Source organism: Heliangelus exortis, chromosome 2 (genome assembly GCF_036169615.1).
Source record: "Heliangelus exortis chromosome 2, bHelExo1.hap1, whole genome shotgun sequence".
Taxonomy (NCBI): Eukaryota; Metazoa; Chordata; class Aves; order Apodiformes; family Trochilidae; genus Heliangelus; species Heliangelus exortis.
Genome location: NC_092423.1, coordinates 3,495,532 through 3,522,030, shown reverse-complemented (window position 1 = coordinate 3,522,030; position 26,499 = coordinate 3,495,532). Strand labels below are relative to the sequence as shown.

The 26,499-nt window shown below is 50.9% G+C and overlaps 1 protein-coding gene across 3 annotated transcripts; it reads right to left on the bottom strand.

Moving 5' to 3' along the window:
- Positions 1 to 333: 333 nt before the first annotated feature.
- Positions 334 to 22,560, bottom strand: HHATL (hedgehog acyltransferase like). 3 transcript variants are annotated; one of them, XM_071734560.1, is made up of 13 exons: positions 22,494 to 22,560; positions 22,237 to 22,311; positions 20,471 to 20,621; positions 19,629 to 19,696; positions 18,768 to 18,881; positions 17,943 to 18,137; positions 16,971 to 17,180; positions 8,882 to 9,053; positions 7,008 to 7,152; positions 6,633 to 6,668; positions 5,376 to 5,577; positions 3,687 to 3,828; positions 334 to 2,110 (listed from the first exon to the last, which is right to left on the bottom strand). In XM_071734560.1, exons 3-13 carry the CDS (start codon positions 20,574 to 20,576, stop codon positions 1,989 to 1,991), a joined length of 1,512 nt encoding a protein of 503 aa, XP_071590661.1. In that variant the 5' UTR covers positions 20,577 to 20,621; positions 22,237 to 22,311; positions 22,494 to 22,560; the 3' UTR covers positions 334 to 1,988. The 3 variants fall into 3 exon arrangements, with proteins under 3 accessions (XP_071590661.1, XP_071590660.1, XP_071590663.1); XM_071734559.1 differs by lacking the exon at positions 22,494 to 22,560 and having other exon boundaries at positions 22,237 to 22,377; XM_071734562.1 differs by lacking the exons at positions 22,237 to 22,311; positions 22,494 to 22,560 and having other exon boundaries at positions 19,629 to 19,692; positions 20,471 to 20,592.
- Positions 22,561 to 26,499: the final 3,939 nt, after the last annotated feature.

Sequence of the window (26,499 nt, the reverse complement as noted above, 5' to 3'; positions counted from 1 at the left end):
AAGAGGGCTTCTGGCTCAAAAACTGCCCAGGTGACAGTTTGATGGCAGGAGGCCCGTGGTGTTTCACCAGGATGAAGGTGGGGTCAAAATAAAGTTAAAAAGAACAAACAAACCCAAAATAAAGTAGTGAAGATGAATCAAGCTGCAGCCAAACCTTCAATCTGGTGATGCCACCAAGGTGGGTTTGTCTGAAACCCAACAATGTCTTCTCTCCTGTCACAGGTAGGGATGGGAGGTGAGAACTTGCAAACAGATCCTTGTGTCTCTCAGCTCTGGTGGCAAATTATTGCCCAGGGTGCATCCCAGCAGCCTGACAGAGATGAGCAGCAGGCACCAGAGATCTCCAACATTTATTTACTACATAAATAAAAGACATTGTGAGTTCACAAATGACTTTGGCAGAGCTGAAAGCTGGCTAGGAACTGATCCTGCTTCATCCACAGGGAAGCCAGAACACACCAGCACCGAGCATCTCAACCCATGTGGCAAAGTGGTCCAGATTCTGCCCTCCCCAAACGTTGATGGAACTCAGACATAAGGCCACTGGAAGTTACTCTAAAGTGCAAGAGAGCCAGAGAGCAAGGGCAAGAGAGCTACAGTTTGAGTTACAAACCCACCTTTCCCCCAAGGCACCGTGTTTCACACTTGGATGTTTACTCAAAGCACTCCCTGTGCAGTGTCCCAAAGTCTGCTTCTCCAAGGAATCTCCCGTGGGCTTCCCCTTCTGTCACCAAGTCCCAAAGCACTGCTCTTTAACTGGGCTCTTCCTCCTTTGGTTGTACAGCTGTGCCTGTGCTCCTTCAGCCATGCAGGCACAGGGTGTGCACCCAGGTCAGTTGAGTCAAGGGATGGATGGATGGATGGATGGATGGATGGATGGATGGATGGATGGAGAGGAGCAAAAGTTGGCTCCAGCATCTTCTGTTCCTCAGCCCTGGGCAGGAATGTGAGCTTAAACCTTTGTCCGTGGGGTGTAAAAACCACCAAGTGAGATTTGGTTGGAGTCCCAGGACACACATCACAGTGGGATGGTTGCTGTGGGTCTCAGGCCTGAGTTGGGAAGCAGCTGTGAGCCATGGGTTGTGTTTCTCCTGCTCCCCGGGTGACCTCTAGGTGATGGTTGGTGGCTGCAAAGCAGTCATGGCTCCTGCACTCCTTAACTGTGCCTGGTGTTGGCACTAAATAATTTGTTTTCAAGGCATTTAGCTCTGAAGGGACCTGCTTTGCAGAGGGTTTAAGGTGGCAACAACCATCACTCTGCACCACTGACACTGCTGGGGAGATAATGACCCTTAAGGCATCCTTCCTGGTCCTCCTTCCCTTGGCTGGAAAGGCTGTGATGTTTGTTCTTCAGCCCCTTGGGAGGTGTGGATCAGGTTGAGCCATTTCAGTCTTCACTGCACAGCTCTGGATGCCAAACACTTAACTGCAAACCCTGACCATTTCTTGTAGATAAGGACACAGGGGATGCTTGGGCTGGAAATGACCTGGAGATGGTCTGCTCAGAGCAGGTTCTGCTCCAGCTCATCTTTTTCTCAGAGCTGTGTGTCTGGCCCACCTTAAAAACCCTCCAGCCATTGGACTTTGATGTGTTTCCTCTGGGACACTTGGCCCACAAGTCCTGTGGGAGAGCCAAGGTCTGGCAGACCAAGTATGATGGGAAGCAGGGGGTGAAATCTTTAAGCCTGCACATCTGAGGGTCAGGAAAATGATGGGAATGGCTCTTCCTGGCATTCAAGAAATGTCCTGGGAGCCTACCTCAGCAGTCTGCCACCCATGGGGAGCCTGAGAAACATCCACTGGGTCTTACAGAAAAAACTTCCCTGCTGCAAGGGGGTGTCCTGGGCCTTCCAGGTGACTTCTACGTGGATGAGCTACAGCAGTCTGATTGCCAGGAGTGCTTGGAAAGCCCCTGCCAGTGGCCAGCCCAGCAGCAGTGGCTGGAAGGGAGATTTGAGGCTTTGGGAGAAGTCCATCGATGCCTTCTGCTACTCCACCTTTGCTTTGTCACACTCCTCCTCCTCCAGGGCCTGGATGCGCTCACGTTCTTTGATCAGCTGCACCCCACAGTATGTGATGAACCAGATGGACAAGGTGCTGACAGGGAAACCTAGAAGATGGAGGAGACATGGTCACCTTGATAATCTGGGGGAGACACGGTCACCTTGGTAGCCTAGAAGATGGAAGAGACATGGTCATCTTGGTAACAATCTAGAAGATGGAAGGAGATGTGGTCACCTTGGTAACTTAGGGAAGATGTGGTCATCTTGGCAACCTGGAAGATGGAGGGAAATGTGGTCATCTTGGTAACCTAAAAGATAGAGGGAGATGTGGTCATCTTGGTAACCTAGAAGATGGCGAGAGATGGGGTCATCTTGGTAACCTAAAAGATGGAGAGAGATGTGGTCACCTTGGTAACCAAAAAGATGGAGGGAGATGTGGTCATCTTGGTAACCTAGGGGAGACATGGTCACCTTGGTACCCTAGAAGATGGAGAGAGATGTGGTCATCTTGATAACCAAGAAGATGGAGGGAGACATGGTCACCTTAGTAACCTAGAAGATGGAGAGAGATAGGGTCATCTTGGTACCCTAGAAGATGGAGGGAGACCTGGTCATCTTGGTAACAACCTAGAAGATGGAGGGAGATGTGGTCACCTTGGTGTAGGTGCTTGCCTGATGGGGGTGACTCTTTTCCAGCACTGCTGCCTCTCAAGTGGCTTTGGGAGGTGCCAGTTCATGAGAGCCAAGAACGTTTTCCATGGTGGATCCAACCTTATGGCTTCACTGAGAGGAGAGAAATCCCCAGGATCAGCTGTGTCCAAGTCCACCAAAGCACCATGGACCCCACTCACAATCCTTTAGCCCCAAATCTCCCCCTGCCCCCCAAATTCAGGCTCAGTGTTTGACCTTCTGCCCATGTCCATCACTGTTCAGCACCATGATCTGGGAACCTTTGGGGACCAACCCCATCCTTGGGCTGTACCTAGAGGGGACACAATGTGCATCATCCAGGGATTTGTCACCTGAGTCAGTGACCCAGAGCTGGGAGCTGCCAACATTTGTAGCCACGTGTCTGGTATCCACAGCAGAGGGCAGACACAGGCTTTGTGCCTGCTAAAACAGGACCTCTGAAATGAATAATGCAAGCAGCAAAAGGCAGCCAGCTCAGAGGGCAGGAACTCCTGGCACCTGGAGCCCAAAACGTCACATTATCCATTCCCTGTGCCAGCCCATCCCAGAGGGCAGGAGGACACAGCTCCCAGTGGCTATTTATACCCTGGGCACCTCAAGAAGATTTAAAAATAGGGCAGATAAGAGTGAAGCGTGAGGATTTGTAGCAGCCACCTTCAGATGGGAAAAGGAGAGGAGGTAGGAGAAGAAAAATCCCTTTCTCCAGCAAGGGGACCATTCTGCATCCCACTTTGGTGGGGTAAATGTCACCTTCAGGCTTTGAAGAGCCTAAATCCCAACACTGGGCTGTGCTGGGAGGTGTTCAAGCACACCTGGAAGGTGGTTCCTGCCCCATGAGAAGGGTGGGAGCTGAGAAACCTCTTCCTGCACCTTTTGAACAATAATTCAGCAACCTGAGAGCAGCCCCAGAACTTACAAGTCCCCATCCTCAGCTTCCCTACCAGTGTTTCTCCACCAAGACAATGGAAGGGGGCAATGCTGGTGGCATCTTACCTGTCAGCAGGAGTCTCTTGGTGACCAGCAGGGCAAAGTCCAGGCTGTTGAGGGCAAGGATGTTGTAGAGGACGATGGCCCAGAAATTTACAGCCCCAAAAAGTGCCCTAATCCGTCGAGACATGGACCCTGGTAATTTGCTCTGTGGAGGGGAGAGGAGCAGAAGGTGAGGGAAAGGTGCCCAGGGAGGTTGTGGAGTCTCCTTCCCTGGAGAAGACCCTATGATTCCAGGAAAGGGGATGAACTGGTCCAAATGGGATCACAGAGGGGCAAGCAAAAAAAAAAAAAAAAACCCATAAAAAAAAAATCAGAGCATCCTTCGGTGTCTCTAGCATGAAGCAACATCAGGAAAAGGTAAAATTTCTCCTCTGCTTCTGGACTTGGATGCACTGGGGACTCTAGGATGGTGTTTTAGGGCCCCAGGGGTGGGGGAAAGATGCCACAGATAGTTCCATACTAATTGTGATGTCTGAGTGCCACCTTCTTCATCTGTTGCCTTGGACATGCCATTCCAGGGCTGTTATTAGCCCTACATGCAAAGCACTCCCAGTTCCTGGTAGAAATGGTTTCTTAGGAATTGCAATAATAATAATAATAATAATAATAATAATAATAATAATAATAATAATAATAATAATAATAATAATTTTTAAAAACCTAAAAAGTAGTGACAACAGCAGAGCAAAATTGTCACTGGTACATAATCCTCAGGAGCAGCTGCTGGGAACTGGTTTGGAGCAATCTTCAAAGAGCAGGATGAATCCCCCAACCCATTTAAAACTGAGATTTTGGTGCTGGAGGGGAAATCTCCCTGCCTGTGAGGGCTGTGATCTGATGAGAAGTTCAAGGAGGAGAGAGGATGGGAAGATTGCTCTCCAAAGTTTTTACTCAAAATTTTTTTTAAAAAAAGGTCTGTTGCAGAAGTGGTTTAGGACCTCTGGATGCAAAACCAAGTAAAAGTTGGAGTTTTTCTTCCAACACATCCCCTGGGTCCCTAACAGAAGTGTCTTAAAAAAAACCAAACAACTGTAGACCAAGCACTTGAGGACTTGGTGGGTGGTGTTGGGCTGATGGTTGGACCTGATGGTCTCAGGTCTTTTCCAACCTTAGTGATTCTATGAAAATAACTCATTCTGCTACCTAAACCTTTGTTTTTATCAGAAACCAGCTCAAAACAACCCCCAGTGCCAAGGTGCTTTGCGGAACAAGGAGAACAAATGGGTTCCACATGGAAAAATCCAAGCATTTCCCCCAGGGGTGGAGCTCAGATTTTGTGTGGTTCTTTGAAGCCTCCTTGGGGCTGCATTTCTGGTTGTCTTGGAGCCTCCTTTTTCCCTCTGAAACCTCCACACCCAACCTAATTTTCCCATGATAAGGGCAGGTGGGAATTTTCTCTGGGGCTGGTGACACAGTCCCTGAGCTGGAGGGACACAGAGCACCAGGACTCTGCTTCCCTTGCACTGCTCAGGATTTGATCACAAGGATGCTGAAGGTCACAGGGGACACCTGAAGGTCTCCAGGCTTGAGGTTTGGACAAGGAGCTGCCCAGCATCATCAAGGATGTTGCTTTTCAATCTCAGCTGAAAATGGATCTGGTATCTACATAGAAATGTGAGGTTTTTACTGCCATTTTCCAGCACCAGAATTTGGCCCCAGGCCCATTGACCTTCCCCCATCCCATCTCCTCACCTCCAGTTTGGCAAAAAGCTTCTGCTGGAAGAACTTCTGCACCCAGAGCTCAAAGTTGAGACCAAAGCAGTTGATGACAGACCAGATGTAAACAACCTCAGAGGGCCCCAGCCAGAGGGTGGTGACAGCAAAGGTGGCAATCGAGGCCACAAGCTCTTTGAGGATGTTGTCATGGTTCTCTCCAAGGTGGTCATACACATACCTAATGGCCAAGAAAAGTGGTCAGTGCTCCCCATGCTGAAGGAGACCCCTCTGGAGCCTCTTCTACACCACTTGCCCACCACCAGCTCCTCACCACCTGTCAGTGTAGAGCATCCTTGTGAGACTGGAAGGATGTTTTGGCTGACATGTTCTAGCAAGAAGCTGCTTTTCACCACAGCCCAGCTACACGTGGATTGTTTCCCTCACAAACAGAAAACTCCTTTTAAAAATAAAAAAACCTCCCTTTTGCCCTCTTGCAGTGAAGGGAAAGATAAAGGCTCTCTCATGGTGCATATTTGTGGCTGGAAAGAGCTAAGGGAGATGCAGATGGAGCTCATCATAGCATGGTTTGGGTTGGAAGGGACCTTAAAGCTCATCCAGTTCCAACCCCTCTGCCATGGGCAGGGACACCTCCCACCAGCCCAGGTTGCTCCAAGCCCCATCCAACCTGGCCTGGAACATTTCCAGGGATGGGGCAGCCACAGATTCCTTGGGCAACCTGTGCCAGGGTCTCACCACCCTCAAATTAAAGAATTTGTTCCCAATATTGAACCTAAATCTCCACTCTTCCAGTTTCAAAGCATCTCCCCTTGTCTTTTCTCTACAGACCCTTGTGGGAAGTTCCTCCCCAGCTTTCTGTAGACCCCTTTCAGGTACAGGAAGGTCATTGTAAGGTTCTCTCAGAGCCTCTCCACGCTGAACAACCCCAACTCTCTCAGCCTGTTCCCCACCCCTCTGATCTGGGCTCATTTCCCCTTTCCTCCTGGTGGAATAGGAACCTGGCTTTTCCTTCTTTGAGGGAGCACTAAACCCACAGGACTTAAGAGGTTTTCTGTGACAGGACTCTTGTATTCCCAACTTTGGGAGATGGCTGCCACACTTTGTGGTGATTACTTTGTTGTTCTTAGGGTTAAACAGACCAAAGAAGACTTTGTGCCATGGTGGGATTCACCAGGATGAGAGGACACCTCAGCTTTGGGATGAACAGCATTTCATTGCTCCATGAGGAAGGAGGAGACCCTGACCCAGAGTGGAAATGGTTGCTCAGACACTTACTTGCATAGCCAATCATTAATCCCTCTGTCAAAATGCCTGAAACACAGATGATAAAAAGCAAATTAAGACAAGACCCTTCCACTCAGCAACCAGCCAGCAAGGACACTGGTTTCCTTGACAAGGTATATCTTATATATAAATATATATATTATATTTTCTCCATGCTCCTTCCTTGAGCAGGTCCCACTCCTGAGGTGGTTGGAACCTCTTATCCATTGCTTCCTGCCCAAGAAGATTTCTCTGGGCTACAGCCAGGGCTGGGCTATGGGTTCAGTACAGACAGGAGGTAATTCCCAACTTAGAAACCAGCTTCTCAAAAACCCAGACCATGAAGATTTCATCCAGGTTGAACATCCCTGGGCATGGGGTACTCACGTTTCTGCAAAGAGGTAGAGCATGGTGATGCATTTGGGGGGCTGAGGTGGGTCCAAGTGGTCCAGTCTGGCAATGGTGTTGGTGACCCCAAACATGACAGCAGCTTTCACCCAGTCATACACCAAATTGGAGTAGGCCAAGCCAGCTGGAAGAAAAATGAGAGCCCAGCATGTGATGAGGAGCATGGATGGGGTCTGGAGCCTTCAGGACTATGGGGGACACCCTTGTCCATTGGGACCCTGGGGTCTATCTCAACACACATAACATCAAGAGGACAATCTAATGGTGTCTTGGACCCGAAAGACTTTTTAAACTCAGTAGCTTTTATAAAAAACTTAAACCAAATGACTTAATGGAGTATTTGGTAGCAAATTGTTTATTGGTCTGGTAGCCCAAGAAGCTCCTAGAGACTCCTACAAATCTCATTTCTTCCAGCATAAGATCTTTCCTTCCCTCTAAGGCTTCTCAACCTATGAGAAATCCATCACAGTTCTGGACTCTGACCTCTGAGGTTTTTATTGACCCTTTCATCAAAATTTCCCCCACCCCAGCTCTGTCAGGCTGTAGATGCTGATGCACCAGGGCCAGAACCTCTGTCTTGGAGATACATCTGACACTGGAAGAGGATCCCTGGAGGAGCAAACAGTCAACATTCTAAATCTCTCTGCAAACAGAAGCTAAAATGCCCCCACCTTGGTGGGATTCATCTCATGGATTAAGGGCCACGTGGCCTTGGTGTCAGCTTCCACAGTGGACATGGCAGCTCTGCTCATTGCAATCACCAGAACTTGCAGTGGAGCTCAGCTCCCTCTGGAGTAACACCTATGTGTGCTGAGCCCACCCAGCTCTCTTAGGACACCCTAAATCAATGCCAGTGCCATCCCAGCTACATTAGGATTTTCTCCTGACCTCCAACTGCCACTCTGGACAGAGATGTGTCTTCTCCAGACCCTCTTTGCCCTATGCCAGCCCCACGTGGCTGTCAGACACCCTATGGCATCTCAGATGCTTCCATCAGAGGTGCATCTGGGCAGCTGAAATCCTCCATCCAGCTGAATTCCAGAGCTGCCACCACAGCTCATCACAGGAGTTTGGCTTCTGGAAGCTCCTGGTCCAGTTCTGCTCAGAGCACAGCCAATGGCAAGTGGAGACCTTGTCCATCTAAGCAGTGAATATGTCCAGGCTTGGAGAACTTTTATAACCTCTCTGGGCCTCTCTTTGGATGGCTGACCTCTTGAAGAAAAAAAATCCTGCCACGCAATCAGCCTTTGTCTTGCTGCACCTTGCTCATTGTGCTCTGCTTCTTCCCTGCTCCAAGAAGAGTCCATCTCCTACACCCTTCCTTTAGGGAGTTGTTGGCAGCAGATACAACTCCCCTGAGCTGCTCTCTGTACAACCTACACCATTTCAGTGGCTCACAAGCAAACATAAAGGGTGACCCCCCACATGAAGGCACCTGAGATACCAGATCTGCCTCTTGCAATAGCATGGGGATGGTTTTTGGAGGCTCCAAGCTCTCTTTCAGCCCTGAAAAAAGCCATTGGAGCAGCTTGGTGCTCAGACTCTCAGACTTCAAGCCCAGAACTTCAGACCCAGTGAAGGTGTTAAACCAACACCACCTGCCAGCCCCCAGCTCTGTGCATGGGAAGATGGGGGATCCACCCAAACCTGTCTGACTTGGGCATTGATGGGGCCTCTCCATGGAGAGGGATGGAGTTCTGGCTCACCCAACCTCTGCCTTGAAGCTGAGGACAAGTGTGAAATCTGGCAAGGGGGCTGAAGATCTCCTGAGGTCCCTTTCAACCACTAAAATCCTGTGATTGATTCTTTCAGCCCCTAAAACTCTGTGGTTGTGTCCAAGCATGGCCACTCACCCAGGGCCCAGTCCGAGAGGCGGTTCATGAACTTCAGGTCAGAAGGAAGGGTGAGGATGTAGAAGAAGTGGAAGAAGATGTCCACAGCAATGATGGCCCCCACGTGGAGCAGGGCTTGGATCCTGATGTTCCTCATCTCCTCATCTTTGCGTCTCAGCTCTCGGGTGCTCACCTGCCAGGATGAGAAGCCAGGAAAAGCAGGATGAGCTGAAGAGGATGGGCAACATCTGAAGAAATGGTCAAGGCCCACATGAGGACTCAATGGTCTCCTTTAGAAACTACACCATGGATGATGAGCTTGCCCAACTCTCCATTGATCAAGGAAGACCTAAAGGATTGTCTCAGGGTTACACGTCCACCAGGAGCTGAACGTTTCCCACCTCCACCATCCTTCTGACCACCCCACCTCAGTGCTGGGCAATCTGTCTGCTCCAAAGGCACTTCCCATCCCAGCAGAGCAGGCACATGGTGTGACACAGCAAGGACAGGGCTGGAAACACAGCAACCATGGAGCTGGGCTTTGTGCTCCTCCTACAGAATCCTGGAATGTTTAGGTTGGAAGGAACCTCCAAGCTCATCCAGTCCAACCTCTGACCAACACCACAGTCAACTACCAAACCATGTCCTTAAGGAGCAGGTCCAAATGCCTTTTAAATACCTCCAGGGATGGTGACTCCACCACTGCCCTGGGACATTCCAATGCCTGACAACCCTCTCTGTGAAAAAATATTTCCTAACATCCAGCCTAAACCTCCCCTGGTGCAGCTTCCATCCATTCCCTGTGGTCCTGTCACAGTTCACTAAGGATAAAAGGCTTTTTCTCTCCTGGATCCAACCTCTCTTGGGGTAGTTGAAGAGAACCATAAGGTCTCCTCTCAGCTTCCTCTTCTCCTGCAGGGATATGTTGAGAAAATCAAGGTGGCTTTAGGCCACCTCTTGCAGGGGTCACTAAGGGGGACCCATCACATCTATGAGATGCCACAGCCAGGGATGGACATCTGCATGCCCAGGAGAGTTTTAGAGGAGAGCTGGAATCCCAGCTGAGGGCTCTGCTAGGGTCAGACACACATTTTTGGCCTGGATCATTTGTGGGGAGCAGAAGGAAGGGGAGGGTGACTGTGAGGACCTTTGGGTCTTCTGCAGGAACCTGCTGCAACCAAATGGGACTTCTGCTTGAGGAGCCACCCCAAACCACCTGGGAACTGATGAGAGGGGAGTTCCTCTCTGCTGTGTCCTACAAACAGGGGCAGAAGCTCCCCTGGTTCTGGTGTACAACTCATCCCCAGAAGCTCTGGGGATTATCGTGGGCAGGCAGATGTCCTTGCTCCCCAGCATTGCCCTCAAAATTGCTGCTCTGTTCCAAATCCTCTCACGTTTCCTCCTCTCCCCATGTTCCCCAGGAGAGGTGGGACCTCTTCCCACATAATTCCCGGGTCACCGTGCCAGCCCCATCCTGAAATCCAGATCATTCCCCAGCATTAAAGCCTCTGCAAGATTCCCTCCTCTCTTTGACTCACCAATTGTTTTCAGGATAAAAAAAGGCTCTGAGCTGGAGGAGAAGCTGAGGGAGGACAGGATCTGCCATGGGAAGAGGACATGGGGCCAACCATTCCCCACCCATCCCTTGCCACCATCTCCTTGGGGTCAGGATTGTGTTCCCCAGATTTCCAGCCCTCCAGAACTGGATTTGTTCCACTAATCCCACTAAGGGAGCTGCTTTTCAGCTGGAATGGGGTTGGCCAAGCCCTGGTAGAGATGGGTTTCCAGCAGACATGAGGGTTGCAAGGTCACAGCACCAGTAAGGAGAAAAAAGGAATGGGTCTGTTCCCTAACTGGGCCATCCCTCCCATCCCTGGGGAAGAATCTTCATCCTCCTGCCCTCATCATTGCTGTTGGATAATCAGGAATTGGACTCCACAATTAGCTGCAGTGCAGGGGGGGATCTATCCAGGAGATGGCAGTGGTGGCCAAGCCATCCAGGACCCCTGGCTGGGGCATGGGAAAGGGGTTGGGAACTTTTTCCTTGGACCTTTGGGATGTTTTAAGCCATGGAGGGAGGAATTGCTCATGAAATGGGTGGCAGCCTGATGGTTTGGGGCTGGGCAAAAGGAATTGGAGCTTCCAGGTGTGGTTAGTAGGTCAAGAGAGGTTCTCCTCCCCCTCTATTCTGCATTGGTGAGGCCGCACCTGGAGTATTGTGTCCAGTTCTGGGCCCCTCAGTTCAAGAAGGACAGGGAAGTGCTTGAAAGAGTCCAGCACAGAGCTACTGAGATGATTAAGGGAGTGGAACATCTCCCTTATGAGGAAAGGCTGAGGGAGCTGGGTCTCTTTAGTTTGGAGAAAAGGAGACTGAGGGGTGACCTCATCAATGTTTTCAAATATGTAAGGGGTGAGTGTCAGGGAGATGGAGTTAGGCTTTTCTCAGTGGTGACCAGTGATAGGACAAGGGGTAATGGGTGTAAATTGGAGCATAGGAGGTTCAAGTTGAATATCAGAAAAAATTTTTTTACTGTAAGGGTGACGGAGCCCTGGAACAGGCTGCCCAGGGGGGTTGTGGAGTCTCCTTCACTGGAGACATTCAAAACCCACCTGGACACGTTCCTAGGCGATGTACTCTAGGGGGCCCTGCTCTGGCAGGGGGGGTTGGACTAGATGATCTTTTGAGGTCCCTTCCAACCCCTAGGATTCTAGGATTCTATGATTCTATGATTCCAGATGAAGCCTTGGAGGGGTGGTGGGAGTTCAGGTCTTGGAGACACCAATAGTTTGATGCCCTGAATTATAGATTGCAGTGCTAAAAAAAAGCCAGGGCTGCCCAGGTCATTGGAAAGCTTGATGGGAAGTGGGGGAGGAAGAGGGAGATGGGGTGAGGAGGACATTGCAGCCCTTCTGGAGGGTGAGGAGCCACATTCACCTGGACTTCAGCCTGAGAGACCAGAAGGATGAAGCCTGAGGATGAAACATTTCTTCCAGCAGCCTGGGGAGAAGGGACCTGGGCACCTCTGTCTGCTGAGAAGGGGCTCAGTACACAGTGAGAATGGGGGACACCAGCCCTGAATTTATGATGTTTAGGGTCAAACAGTACAAAAGTCCTTTTAAAGAGATCCTAAAAGACCCAAGTCCCTCACTCTCATCCTCCCACCGTGCAGCAAGAGGGTGTTAATGGTCCAGATGTACCAAGCAGCATGGAGTAGGATGGGGAGGAAGGCTCATCCTGCTCCCTGGAGGAAACAAAAGCCCTGCAGACCCTTTTCTAGGCACCCATTACCAGCCCAATGTTGGAGAAAAGCTGCTGAGCTGGGTGGCTCTTTGGTCTCCTCCTCACCTCCTGCTCTTCTCTGCTCTGGGCTGGTTTGTTCTTCTGAATTAACAAAAGGTTTTCTCAAAATTCCAGGCACCAAATGGGGTCAAAAAAAAAAAAAAAAAAAAAAAAAATCCAACACAGTTTTTCTTTAAAAGGAGGCAAAGGGGTGGTGGCAATCCTTCCCAGCCCTGGTGCTGAGGTCCCTCCCTTAGCAAGCAGTGAGGAGGGAGAGAGCCCTGATATTTTGCTTCATTTTTGGGTGTGAAACAGCTCCAGAGCTTGGCTGGTCCCAGCTGATGCTGTTTGGAGTCTGCTCTTCAAAAAGTGACCTTGTTTTCGTGTGATACAGACAAAGCCTTGGGGTTCCAGGGAGTTTCATGGGGAGCAGAGGAAACCCCTGGTTGCTCAAAACACAACCTTCCAGCCCATCTCACTTATTTCTGGAGAAATAAATTCATCTACAGACACACACACACCATCACCAGGTCCTCACGCTCCTTGGGTGAACCAGCTGGGGTGGAAAGATGAGATTTCCCTTGCTCCCAGAGCCTGGAAAGATGAGACATCCCTTGCTCCCAGAGCCACCAGCATCCAGAGGTCCCATGGAGAGTCTCTGGCTCTCACCGTGGCCTCCTGGCACCACAAAATGGGGCAGAATGGGAATTGTGAGCCAAGACACGAGCCAGACTCTCCTCTCCTCATCCCAGCACGATGCTTTCCCACAGCAACATCTTCCCTACTGAACTGAGCACTGGAAGTGGCAAAAAAAACAAACCCAAAAGAAGGACAATCCCCCAGAATCACAGCACCTGAGACAACCACAGACTCTTTGTGACCACGAGGACATTTGCACCTTCATTGTGGGGTTCAGTAGGAACAAAACCCAAAAAAATAAACACAGGGATAGGTCTCTGGCTCTCACCGTGGCCTCCTGGCACCACAAAATGGGGCAGAATGGGAATTGTGAGCCAAGACACGAGCCAGACTCTCCTCTCCCCATCCCAGCATGATGCTTTCTCACAGCAACATCTTCCCTACTGAACTGAGCACTGGAAGTGGCCAAAAAACCCCAAAGGAAGGACAATCCCCCAGAATCACAGCACCTGGGACAACCACAGAGTCTCTGTGACCACGAGGAGCTCAAAACCCATTTGCACCTTCATTGTGGGGTTTTGTAAGAACTAAACCCAAACAAATAAACACAGGGATAGGTCTCTGGCTCTCCTGACACCACAAAATGGGGCTGAACGGGAATTGTGAGCCAAGACACGAGCCAGACTCTCCTCTCCTCATCCCAGCACGATGGTTTCCCCACAGCAACATCTTCCCTACTGAACTGAGCACTGGAAGTGGCCAAAAAACACCAAAGGAAGGACAATCCCCCAGAATCACAGCACCTGGGACAGCCACAGACTCTTTGTGACCACGAGGACATTTGCACCTTCATTGTGGGGTTCTGTAGGAACTAAATCCAAAAAAATAAACACAGGGATGGGTCTGTGGCTCTCACCGTGGCCTCCTGGCACCACAAAATGGGGCTGAATTGGAATTGTGAGCAAGGACACAGCCAAACTCTCCTCTCCTCATCCCAGCATGATGCTTTCCCACAGCAACATCTTCCCTACTGAACTGAGCACTGGAAGTGGCAAAAAAAAACAAACCCAAAAGAAGGACAATCCCCCAGAGTCACAGCACCTGGGACAACCACAGAGTCTCTGTGACCATGAGGAGCTCAAAACCCATTTGCATCTTCATTGTGGGGTTTTGTAAGAACTAAACCCAAACAAATAAACACAGGGATAGGTCTCTGGCTCTCCTGGCACCACAAAATGGGGCAGAACGGGAATTGTGAGCAAGGACACAGCCAGACTCTCCTCTCCTCATCCCAGCACGATGCTTTCCCCACAGCAACATCTTCCCTACTGAACTGAGCACTGGAAGTAGCTAAAAAAACCCAAAAGAAGGACAATCCCCCAGAGTCACAGCACCTGAGACAACCACAGACTCTTTGTGACCACGAGGACATTTGCACCTTCATTGTGGGGTTCTATATGAACAAAACCCAAAAAAATAAACACAGGGATGGGTCTCTGGCTCTCACCATGTCCTCCTGGCACCACAAAATGGGGCAGAATGGGAACTGTGAGCCAAGACACGAGCCAGACTCTCCTCTCCCCATCCCAACATGATGCTTTCCCACAGCAACATCTTTCCTACTGAACTGAGCACAGGAAGTAGCTAAAAAAACCCCAAAGAAGAACAATCCCCCAGAATCACAGCACCTGAGACAACCACAGACTCTTTGTGACCACAAGGACATTTGCACCTTCATTGTGGGGTTCTGTAGGAACTAAACCCCAAAAAATAAACACAGGGATGGGTCTGTGGCTCTCACTGTGGCCTCCTGGCACCACAAAATGGGGCAGAATGGGAATTGTGAGCAAAGACAAAGCCAAACTCTCCTCTCCTCATCCCAGCATGATGCTTTCCCACAGCAACATCTTCCCTACTGAACTGAGCACTGGAAGTGGCAAAAAAAAAAAAAACCCAAAAGAAGGACAATCCCCCAGAGTCACAGCACCTGGGACAACCACAGACTCTTTGTGACCACGAGGACATTTGCACCTTCATTGTGGGGTTCTGTAGGAACTAAACCCCAAAAAATAAACACAGGGATGGGTCTGTGGCTCTCACTGTGGCCTCCTGGCACCACAAAATGGGGCAGAATGGGAATTGTGAGCAAAGACAAAGCCAAACTCTCCTCTCCTCATCCCAGCATGATGCTTTCCCACAGCAACATCTTCCCTACTGAACTGAGCACTGGAAGTGGCAAAAAAAAAAAAACCCAAAAGAAGGACAATCCCCCAGAATCACAGCACCTGGGACAACCACAGAGTCTCTGTGACCACGAGGAGCTCAACAACCATTTGCATCTTCATTGTGGGGTTCTGTAAGAACTAAACCCAAACAAATAAACACAGGGATAGGTCTCTGGCTCTCCTGGCACCACAAAATGGGGCAGAACGGGAATTGTGAGCCAAGACACGAGCCAGACTCTCCTCTTCTCATCCCAGCATGATGCTTTCCCACAGCAACATCTTCCCTACTGAACTGAGCACTGGAAATGGCAAAAAACCCCAAAAGAAGGACAGTCCCCCAGAATCACAGCACCTGAGACAACCACAGAGTCTCTGTGACCACGAGGACATTTGCACCTTCATTGTGGGGTTCTGTAGGAACAAAACCCAAACAAACACAGGGATAGGTCTGTGGCTCTCACCGTGGCCTCCTGGCACCACAAAAAGGGGCAGAATGGGAACTGTGAGCCAAGACATGAGCCGAACTCTCTTCTCCTCATCCCAGCACGATGCTTTCCCACAGCAACATCTTCCCTACTGAACTGAGCATTGGAAGTAGCTAAAAAAACCCCAAATAAGAACAATCCCTCAGAATCACAGCACCTGGGACAACCACAGACTCTTTGTGACCACGAGGACATTTGCACCTTCATTGTGGGGTTCTGTAGGAACAAACCCAAAGAAATAAACACAGGGATAGGTCTGTGGCTCTCACCGTGGCCTCATGGCACCACAAAATGGGGCAGAATGATAATTGTGAGCCAAGACACGAGCCAAACTCTCCTCTCCTCATCCCAGCATGATGCTTTCTCACAGCAACATCTTCCCTACTGAACTGAGCACTGGAAGTGGCAAAAAAACCCCAAAGGAAGTACACCCCCCAGAATCACAGCACCTGGGACAACCACAGAGTCTCTGTGACCACGAGGAGCTCAAAACCCATTTGCACCTTCATTGTGGGGTTTTGTAAGAACTAAACCCAAACAAACAAACACAGGGATAGGTCTCTGGCTCTCCTGACACCACAAAATGGGGCTGAACGGGAATTGTGAGCCAAGACACGAGCCAGACTCTCCTCTCCTCATCCCAGCACGATGGTTTCCCCACAGCAACATCTTCCCTACTGAACTGAGCACTGGAAGTGGCCAAAAAACACCAAAGGAAGGACAATCCCCCAGAATCACAGCACCTGGGACAACCACAGACTCTTTGTGACCACGAGGACATTTGCACCTTCATTGTGGGGTTCTGTAGGAACTAAACCCAAAAAAATAAACACAGGGATGGGTCTGTGGCTCTCACCGTGGCCTCCTGGCACCACAAAATGGGGCTGAATTGGAATTGTGAGCAAGGACACAGCCAAACTCTCCTCTCCTCATCCCAGCATGATGCTTTCCCACAGCAACATCTTCCCTACTGAACTGAGCACTGGAAATGGCAAAAAACCCCAAAGCAAGTACACCCCCCAGAATCACAGCACCTGGGACAACCACAGAGTCTCTGTGACCACGAGGACCTCAACAACCATTTGCACCTTCATTGTGGGGTTCTGTAGGAACTAAACCCAAACAAATAAACACAGGGATGGGTCTCTGGCTCTCACCATGTCCTCCTGGCACCACAAAATGGGGCAGAATGGGAATTGTGAGCCAAGACACGAGCCAGACTCTCCTCTCCCCATCCCAGCATGATGCTTTCCCACAGGAACATCTTCCCTACTGAACTGAGCACTGGAAGTGGCCAAAAAACCCCAAAGGAAGGACAATCCCCCAGAATCACAGCACCTGGGACAACCACAGACTCTGTGTGACCACAAGGAGCTCAACAGCCACTTGCACCTTCATTGTGGGGTTCTGTAGGAACAAAACCCAAGCAAACAAACACAGGGATGGGTCCTTGAGCCCGGCCCAGCCTGGGGAGCACTCACCTGGGCATGGAACTGGTCAAACGTCATGACAGGCCCGAAGAAGAAGAAGGGGAGGTAGAAGTTGTATTTGAGGAGGTCAAAGATGGAGTAGATGCCTTCTTTCCTCTCTGAACTCTCAAGGGCAAAGCTCATGCAGCGCATGATGGTGAAGCTGCTTCCTCCATAGAAGAGAACATCTTGAAGATCAAAAGCTCCTGTTACAAATCCACTCTGGAGGAGAAAGGAAAAGTTACTGCCAGGAATGGGGTCTCACTTCTCTGCTCCTTTGCTTTTTTTGGGGGGGACACCACTCTAATTATGGTCCCAAAGGAATTAATTGTCCCTGGAGCTAATGAGGTTGGGTGTTGGAAGGAGAAAAACTGGGGTACCATTTCCTAGCTGCCTCCTGCACCTTGGAGGAGCTGGGAAGTGGGAGATGCTCTTGGCCATGACTTTCACCAAGCAGCTGTGGGATTTGGTCTGGGATGGGAAGAAGACCCTGGAGCAGGGATCAAACCATTCCCAGGGGTGAAGGAAAAGCAACACAAAGCCCCATGGAGAAGGAGGAGTCTTCTTCAGGAGGTCAGCAGCAGGCAGGGACAGACAGCACTGCCCTGCAGGAGGACTGGGTTGCTTTATAAGGCCCTTCCTGGGCTTCTCTTCACCTACCAGTAAAACAAACTCTGGACTGGGGAGAGACCTATGAGACAGGGAGAGGTGTCACCCATCCCAGAACTGTGCTACAGGTGGGGAAACTGAGGCACGGGGCAGGAACAGGTCTTGCCTGGCTGTCTAAGAGCAGCAAGAAGGAGTCACCCTGAGCCAGAATCCCTGTGGGATTATTTCCCAAGCTTAGGGGCACCCCAGCCCCCTCCTACCCCGATCCTGTGGGAGCTCTGAGAAGTGCCCAGGGTTTGGGGGTGTCCCAGGAACCTTCTCAGGAGGCAAACCCAAGGAGAGGGACACAAGTGGGTGGTCCAAGGCAGCACCTACCTGCCAGGAGCTGAGCGGTTCCACCTTCAAGGAGGCAAGACAGCAAAACCCAGCCAGGTAGCAGAGCCACTTCTGCTTGCTCAGTGCAATGGAGTAGAAGACAACACAGTGGGAGAGGATGATCATCAAGTAGACAATTCCCATGCTTTCCAGCACAGCCAGGGCCCCATACAGCATGTACATCACAGCTCGATGCTGGGAGAAGACAGTGGTCCCAAGCCATGGTCAGTCTGGTGAAAGCCTCCCCCCCCCAAAAAAAAAACATTCCCCCAAGCTAGAACACCTCTCTCCATCCCAAAACACCCCCCAAAAATTCCCTCAAGCTAGAACATCTCCCTCCATCCCAAAACATCCCCCCAAAAAACATTCCCTCAAGCTAGAACACCTTTCTCCATCCTAAAACACCCCAAACATTCCCCCAAGCTAGAACACCTTTCTCCATCCCAAAACACCCCCAAAAAACATTCCCCCAAGCTAGAACACCTCTCTCCATCCTAAAACAGCCCCAAAAAACATTCCCCCAAGCTAGAACACCTCTCTCCATCCTAAAACACCCCAAACAAACATTCCCCCAAGGTAGAACACCTCCCTCCATCCCAAAACACCCCCCAAAAAAACATTCCCTCAAGCTAGAACACCTCCCTCCATCCCAAAACACCCCCCAAAAAAACATTCCCTCAAGCTAGAACACCTCCCTCCATCCCAAAACACCCCAAACAAACATTCCCCCAAGCTAGAACACCTCTCTCCATCCCAAAACACCCCCCAGGAGATGCCAGATCACCCAGGTGCTTTCAAATCCATCCCAGCACATCCCTGGCTCACCTGGGGCACAATCATGGAGCAGAGCTTGGCAAAGAGGACGTGTCCTGAGAGGGCAAAGATGATGACATTCCTGAAGGAGGTGAACCACATCATCCACTCGAAATCAGCCACGTCCTGCAGGAGCAGCACTGAGTGCTTTACTGTGCCAAACCTTTGCACCCCACCCCAACACCAATCCCAAACTTTTTTCTTCCCATTTTCCACCCAGAGGCTCCCGAATCCTTGAGTTTGGTCCCCAAACCCCAGGGGAGATGTGCAGAAGTTTGTTTGGCTTGGTGCACACAAAGCTGAGCATCCCCTGTGCTGCAGGGCTGATGGTTTCCTGACTGCTTCTTTGGGGAGAAAATAAGAGGAGTCACATGGACTTGGGAAAAGTGTGTCAGCAGCCCTGAAAAAAAAATAAAAAAATCTGCTTCTCCAGGGGCCAGCACTGACCATGTCACTGGGACCTAGAAAAGACTCAGTCATGTCAGAGACTGACAGAACAGTTTGGGTTGGATGGGACCTTGAAGCTCATCCAGTTCCATCCCCTCTGCCATGGGCAGGGACACCTCCCACCAGCCCAGGTTGCTCCAAGCCCCATCCAACCTGGCCTGGAACACTTCCAGGGATGAAGCAGCCATAGCTTCTCTGGGGAACCTGTTCCAGGGTCTCACCACCCTCATAGAAAAGAATTTCTCCCTAAGATCTCACCTAAATCTCCCCTTTACCTGTTTCAAACCATTCCCCCCCATCCCATCACTCCATGTCCTTGTCCAAAATCCTTCTTTGGCTTTCCTGGAGCTCCTTCAGGTATTGGAAGGTGCTCTAAGGTCTCCCCAGAGCCTTCTCTTCTCCAGCCTTAGTCCTTCCTCCACTTACCATCTTCCTGCCAAAGTAGTGCCAGCCTGGCTTGATGCCATCCCGAAAAGCCTTCCTGTTCATGCTGTCTGCAGAAGAACCAGAGTTATGGGAAAGGGGGGGGCTGGATAAGTTTTAGGAAGGCAGGGAGCCTTCCTCACCCCCACAATGAGCCATCAGGGCTCAAACCCCCCCCCCCCCCAGTGTTCCTGATTCCCACGGACAAAATGAGGAGTCAGGAACCTCAGCTGTTTCTGCAAGAACTTCCATCAAGGGTTTGTTTTTTTTTTTTTTGAAGCACGTATCCCAGCTGATCCCGTAAAATGTTCAGGTTTTGGGGCTTCCAGACAAAAAATGTGGGAAGCAGCCCTGTGCTGGTGAGGTGGTTACAGGAGCACAACACCACAGCATGAAGGGGAAGGTTGGAAGGGACCAACCTTGTCCAACCCCCCCTGCCAGGGCAGGGGCACCCAGAGCAGGATGCACAGGATGGTGTCCAGGTGGGATTTTAATATCTCCAGAGATTGAGACCCCACCACCCTTCTGGGCAGTTCCAGTGCTCTGCCACCCTCAAAAGTAAATAATCCCTTCCTTAAGGTTGCCTCTTCCAGGCATGGGCTGGAGAGCTGAGCTGTGCCACATCCTCTTGCCCTGAACCACTGGGATGGGGACCAGAGACAACCAGGAAAAAAAAATAAATACAAAACCAACCCCAAAACCAAACCTTTTTGTTCCCTGTAAAAGATTCCCAAGTTGTAAAAATAAAAGCCAGAGATAACCTGCTGGTATGGCCACCGGGTGTGTCCCCCCCCTTCCTCCCTCCCTCCCAGGGTCCCTCTGGAGGACAGGATGGGGAGCGTTACCTCGGGATGCTTGGAAAATCCCGGTGCCGCTGTAGACCACGGCGCAGGTGACCACGAGAGCATAAAACCCCAACTCGTATTTGGGGAGCATCGATTTAACCCCCATGGGGACAGCTTACCCACCCCCAGCCCCTGCTGGGGGGGTCGAGACCTGGGAGAGGGGAAGAAGGAAAGGGAAGAAAAAAAGAGAGAAGAGCTCACCTGCCCTCCCACCCTCCAAACCCCCTAAACTGCTTCTGGGGATTTCTGGGATTCCTTGGAGCTGAAAGGAGAAGGTGGCATCACCTGGGGCTGTCCCCTGGGGGACACAGCTCAGGTGTGGGGTGTGAGGGTGCTGCTGACCCCAGACCAAGGCTTTGGGGGTGCTGGGTCTTAGCAGGACCACCCCCCAACCAGCCAGGTTGTCCTGGTAAAGGGCTCTTTGTGTCCCAGTGTTCCGAGATCCTTTGGGATGACCCACCCAGGATGGGGTTCCTCCAGCAGCCTGTCCCTGATGACCCCCTAATTCCAGTTTGGATCATTGGAAGGGATCCAGGATGGAGCACCAAGATGCCGTGGGAATGCCATGGGATGTCCCTGGTCACCTTATATCGGGGTTTTGCCCAACCTCCAGCTCTTAGGGCGTGTGGGGGGGGCTCCTAAAATCTCCTGGTCCCAAACTGCTCCCAGCCACCCGCGGACACGGCTGAGCCGCCCGTGGGATGCTGCAGTTCAAGCCCGCAATTAGCTCTGTGCTAATTACTCCCGCCAAGGCTAATTGACCCCCGCCCCGAGCTCTGCAGCCTCCCGACAGCTGCTAAAAAAAAACCCGCAATTTTTAGGGTCGGAGCAAATCTGTGTGTGCGGGATTTGGGGGGGGGATGGCAGAGAGCATCCTCCTGCGGGACTGTCACCCACCCGCGGGTGGGGGGGAACCCGCAGCCCCTGAGTGGGTGCTGGGTGCTCTGAAGGGGCTAAGGAGGGAAACTCGGTTTTAAAGCGGCAAGAAAAGAAAAAAAAAATAAAGAAAAAGAAAAAAGCGCGACCCGCTCACCCTCTGCTTTCGCATCTGCACCGCAGAGCTTCCGCCGCGGGAGGTTATTTAATTCCTATATTTTTTTAATTTTTTTTTTTTTTTTTTTTTTTACATTTTTTAGGTCACCGAGTTCTTCAAGAGCTGGAGGGGGCCGGGAAGGGGGGGTTCGGTGGCAGCCAGGCGGGGTTGACCCCATCTTCCCCTGGGACTCTTCCCTGGGCTTTTGATGATGGAGGGGGGGGGGGGAAGGTGGTTCGGGGGTTTCGCTGCCACCGCCCTGCGCGTCCCCCCGCGGCATTAAGGCACTCACGGAGGTGCCTTTGAAGGGCTTTTTCCACCTCCTTTCCACGCTTTCCAAGGTCTATTTTTTTCTTTTTTCTTTTTTTTTTTTTTTGGGTGGGGGGGTAAGGTGACAACTGATTTGGGGAAGAGCCTTTTACCACCCCCCGGGGTCCTGCGAGGGTGCTGGCAGGGGACCCCTCGAACAATTTTAACTCCTGATCACTCCTGGGTGTCAAAATCAGGTGCATGGAAGGGGGGGGGAGGTGTCCCCAAACACAGCCACCCCCACCCCCCCTCCCCAGCTCCCTGCTGCAGCCCCAACCTCCCCCCCACCCCCTTAATTCCTTCTGGACCCCTGGGCCGGGCAGTGGGAGAAAGCAAAGGTGACAAAAAGCCCCGGGATTGCTGGGACAGTGTCCCCACCCCCAATGTGACCCCCCCCAGCCCCACATCTCTCCCCGCTACTGACCTTGGGCCGCGGGTGGAGGCGGGCGGGGGTCCGGTACCGCGACGGGGGGGTCCGGCAGGAGAGGGCAAAGTGGTTCTGGTGCGGGAGGGGGGTAGAAAAGAAGTGGAGAATTGGGGTTTTTTTGGAGGGTGGGGAAGATGTTGACTTGCCCTACAGCATCTCTCAGCCCGGTTTGGGGTGGGAATGGGGGGGATCGAGTGTATTTTTTTGGCTGCTGCCCCCCCTCTGCCCTCTTCCCCCCCCCCTTCCACACACACCCTTTGCCCCTGGAGGAAGTTTGGCCGGGAGTGGAGAGGAGCAGGCGGGAGGTATTTTTATTTTAGAGCAGCACTGCAGAGGGGGGCTGGTTCAGGAGCTGTCTGTCACGGCAGCTGCTGGAAAGGACCTGTGCTGGCTGCCAAAGCTGTCCCCGGGCCAAGGAGCACAGCCTGGGGGTGGCCACAGGGGACAAGTCCCACTGCAGAGGGACCAGGTCACTTCCCAAAGGTGTTTTGGTGCCTTAACTTTGAGCCCTGCGAGGAAAAGTGCAGCCTCCAGCACCTCATGTGAGAGGGGAGGCAGCACGGGGATGGGGAAACTGAGGCACAGAGGTCAAAAAAATGGAATTTTTCCCTGGCTCAGGGGTTGCAATATCTCTCCAAACTATGTTTGGGGTCTCCTCAGTTTGGGGCACCTGCAGCCAAACCAGGGGGTAGGAAAGGGCTGGGTTGGGTTGTGGTCTCTGCTATGAGGGGGTGGGAAAGTGTAAATCAGCCAAGAAAAAGTGAATTTATCCTCAGGCTCATCTCCATCTCCTGCTCCAAGCTCTTCCTACCAAACCCCGATGAGATCCAGGGGGAGTTCAGGCTAGGGCTGATGTCCCTGAGCATCTCCTTGGGCTGCCTGTAGGGTCAGGGCAGAGAAAAAAGATAGAACCCTCTGAATTTTATAAAAACCTCCCTGGGATGTCTGTTTCCATAGAATCACAGAATGGGTTGGGTTGGAAGAGACCCTAAAGATCATCTCGTTCCAACCCTGTATGGGCAGGGACACCTCCCACCAGCCCAGGTTGTTCAAAGCCCCATTTTTGAAGTGTCTCATCCCACTTTTGGGGTGGAACAAGTCACATTCTGGGCTTAGGAAGGAGGATCTCCAGGATGGGTCAAAAAGAAAAAAAAAAAAAGAAAAAAAAAAAAGGCTTTTTAGCATCACTTTTAACTTGGTGTGTGGGGGGAGAGGCTCCACAGGGAGCACTGGTGCTGGCTGCATGGCCAACACTTCCAGCACCTGATGAGGCATCTGAATTTCCAGCAGAATTTTGGCTGCCTGCCCACAGCCCTCATCCTGCTGCCCAGGGACTTCAGATCTTCAGCCCTTGGCACTGGGTGCTTAAAAGAGAAATAATTAAGAGATGGGTGCAGATAAGCACAATTCTTCATGCTCCGTCCCTTTGCAGGGCAGAGGTTCAGGGCCACACATCAAGGAGCCCCAGCAGGAGGGAAAAGCATCACCAGTGGGTGCAGGCAGCTCCCAAACCTGCTCATCCCCCTTCCTGCTCCAGGAAAAAAAACAAATCCAGCCCTCAAACCCCTCTCTCCAAACATTTGCTGGGCTGGAAAACCAAAGGACTCCATCGTGTAGCAATAGGGATCTCACTTCTGGGGATGCAAGGAGTGCTGGGGACAATGAGGAGAAGAGTTGTGGCCAGGTAATAAATAGATTTGAATAAATGAATAAACAATAAGTAAATAAATAGTAAGCATTTTTTTTTCTTTTTTTTTTTTTTCTTTTTTTTTAAATCCTGGGTAATCTGTGATCTCGCTGGGCTGAAAAATGCAGTGCAGGTGGAGAGGCTGGGCAAGGGCTTTTCATGAGGCTCTGGGAACAGCAGTGATAAAACCCACTTAGCTTTAATTTATAGATAATATTAAAAAAAATGAGAAACCCCCCCTTCTTGATTTCTAATAGAATAAAATTCATTTTTACTGTCACCATTGTGCCTTCCTCAGCGTTTTATTGCCCCGGTGCTGCTGCTTGATGGCTTTGAGCTGATTTTACTGACAGTTTTCTCAAACATCTGGCAGGTTACTGGGAGTTGTGACACACAGACTGAGGCCAGGCACCTCTTTAGGGTTGGAGAAAGTGAGTGGGAAGCTGGTGGGCTTCAAGGAAAGGCCCAGAGAGACACAGCACAAATTGGAAATGTTTGATGGGGACATCAAAGGATGTTGGGTTGGGTTGGAAGAGACCCTAAAGATCATCTCGTTCCTCTAAGATCCTAAAGATCAATCCTCTTGCCTTACCCTGCTGGAGGAGCAGCTCTTTATGGGGTGAACTGGGAGGAGAGAGGGCTATAAAGCCCCAGAGGGGTTGTTTTATAGTGCCTTAAATTGCTCCATCAGGTTTTCCATCTAAATGTGTCACTGGAAACATTTGAACCCCACCAGGAGCTCAGCAGGCACCCATCCATCCATTGATCCATCCATTGTGTCCCACCCATCATTTGATCCATCCAAGGTGATCCCCAGGTGATCAGCACCCCCAGAATACCTCTGCCTGTCCCCCCTGACACACACCAACCCCATCACAGGTCCCAAGACCTCCAGTTGCCCCTGGGGAAGAATTCTGGAGAAGGCTCCTACCCCTTGGCAGGGATAAGAGCATCATTATCAAACCCCTCTGCCTTCAGCTCCCCTCCTCCCATTCCTGAGCAAATGCCCCAATTCTTCCTGAGAAAATGCCCTGATTAGGTCAACCCCTCCTCCTCTCCACCCTGCAGATAACTATTCTGGTTGACAAATGAGCCCAGGGCTTCTTCACCCCCTGCTTGCAGAGCTGTAAGTGGAGAGGCGTGGGGATAGAGGTGGCATTTGTTGAAGGAGGCCACCCTGTCCCATGGGAGCTGGGCTTGGAGGGTGAGAGGAGAAACCCAATACCCCTCTCAGCTCAGTCAGGGCTTTATTTAGAACACAGAGGCTTTGCTGGGGTATTTTTTCCATTTCAAGTTGAACCTCATTCCTTTTTTTTTTTTTTTTTCAGGCACGGGGCGAGGGCTCTGTGGCTGGCAGGGGGAGAGCAGCTGCTGGCTGTGGCTGCTGGAGGGGAAATTCCCAACTTAGTTCCCCCTTGCCACCAGCTTCCACCCCATTTCACCCTCAGGAAGGACTGGAAGTTGTCTCCTTCCCCACACTTGGAGCTTCAGGAGGGCACAGGAGCCACCAAGCTACAGCTTGAAATCGGAGGCATCACAGTGGGACTTGGCTTTGGCCCAGGGCAGGGATGTGTCAATACCATCTATATTTAACTGCAGGTTAATTCATGTTAAGGCCAGTTTGGAAAGCTACACACCCCCCCCCATGCCTGCTCTTTTGCTGCTAGATGCCACAAAAAAGGGCTGAAAAGAAAACAGTGACAATTCATCAATGGTTATTTATCCCCAGTGGTTCAGCTGCACTTTTAAAAACCAAACCCATCCATCAGGCACTTTCTGGCTGCTTTGTGGAAGTGTTCTGCTTCACCCCAGGGGTAGGAGACAACATTTGGCTCAGCACAAGTGTTTTGGAGGACTCATATTCCTTGCATACATTGGCCAAATCCTAACAAGGAGCGTCCATGGCCTCACTTGCAGCAAAATTAACTTTATGCTGCTCCTCACAGCTGAGCTGTAGCCACCAGCCTGTGCCAGCAGAGCTGAGCATTGTCACCACTACCTTGTCACCACCATTAGGTACCATGAGAGACTGAAAAAAACTCAGAGCTTATAAAAAAAAACCTGCCCATGAGATGACTTCAAGCTGGATGAAAGCTGTCCCGGAGAGGAAAGGTTTTTATCTAGTGAAAAAAAAAGGCAGAATAAGGACTTGCTGCAAAGTGAAGCCAGAGAAATTCAAATGAGAATTTGAAACAAGGGATTTTTAGGGGCTGGTAATTAATCCAGGAGGATAAATATCCAAGGAAAGCAGGGAGTTGTGGAGGCTTCAAATTATGGTCCCTAAAAGAAATGTGGTAGCTGAAACAGCACCTCAAGCGTGTTGGAGAGGTTGTGGAGCTGGTATGAATTTTTGTAGAGAGTAAGAAAACTGAGGCTTTATGGGTTGGGGGTCTTGAGGATGCTGCAGGCAGCTGAACCAGGGCTGCTGCTTCCAAGGTCTGATAGGTTTTCTTCTATTCAGTGGCAAAACAACAATAACTGCAGGAAAATGGGTTTCATACCTTGAAATCACCTTGAAAACTGGGAATCAGTTGCTACAAGAGTCAGCACAGGGAGAAAGCAAAGGCAGGTCA

Coding starts and splice junctions, on each gene's coding strand:
- HHATL (XM_071734560.1), bottom strand. CDS start 20,576: ATGGGGGTTAAATCGATGCTCCCCAAATACGAGTTGGGGTTTTATGCT. Junction 18,882..19,628: donor ACTACTTTGGCAGGAAGATG/GTAAGTGGAGGA, acceptor CTGCTCCTGCAG/GACGTGGCTGATTTCGAGTG. Junction 3,829..5,375: donor AGCTTTTTGCCAAACTGGAG/GTGAGGAGATGG, acceptor TCCCCTCCACAG/AGCAAATTACCAGGGTCCAT.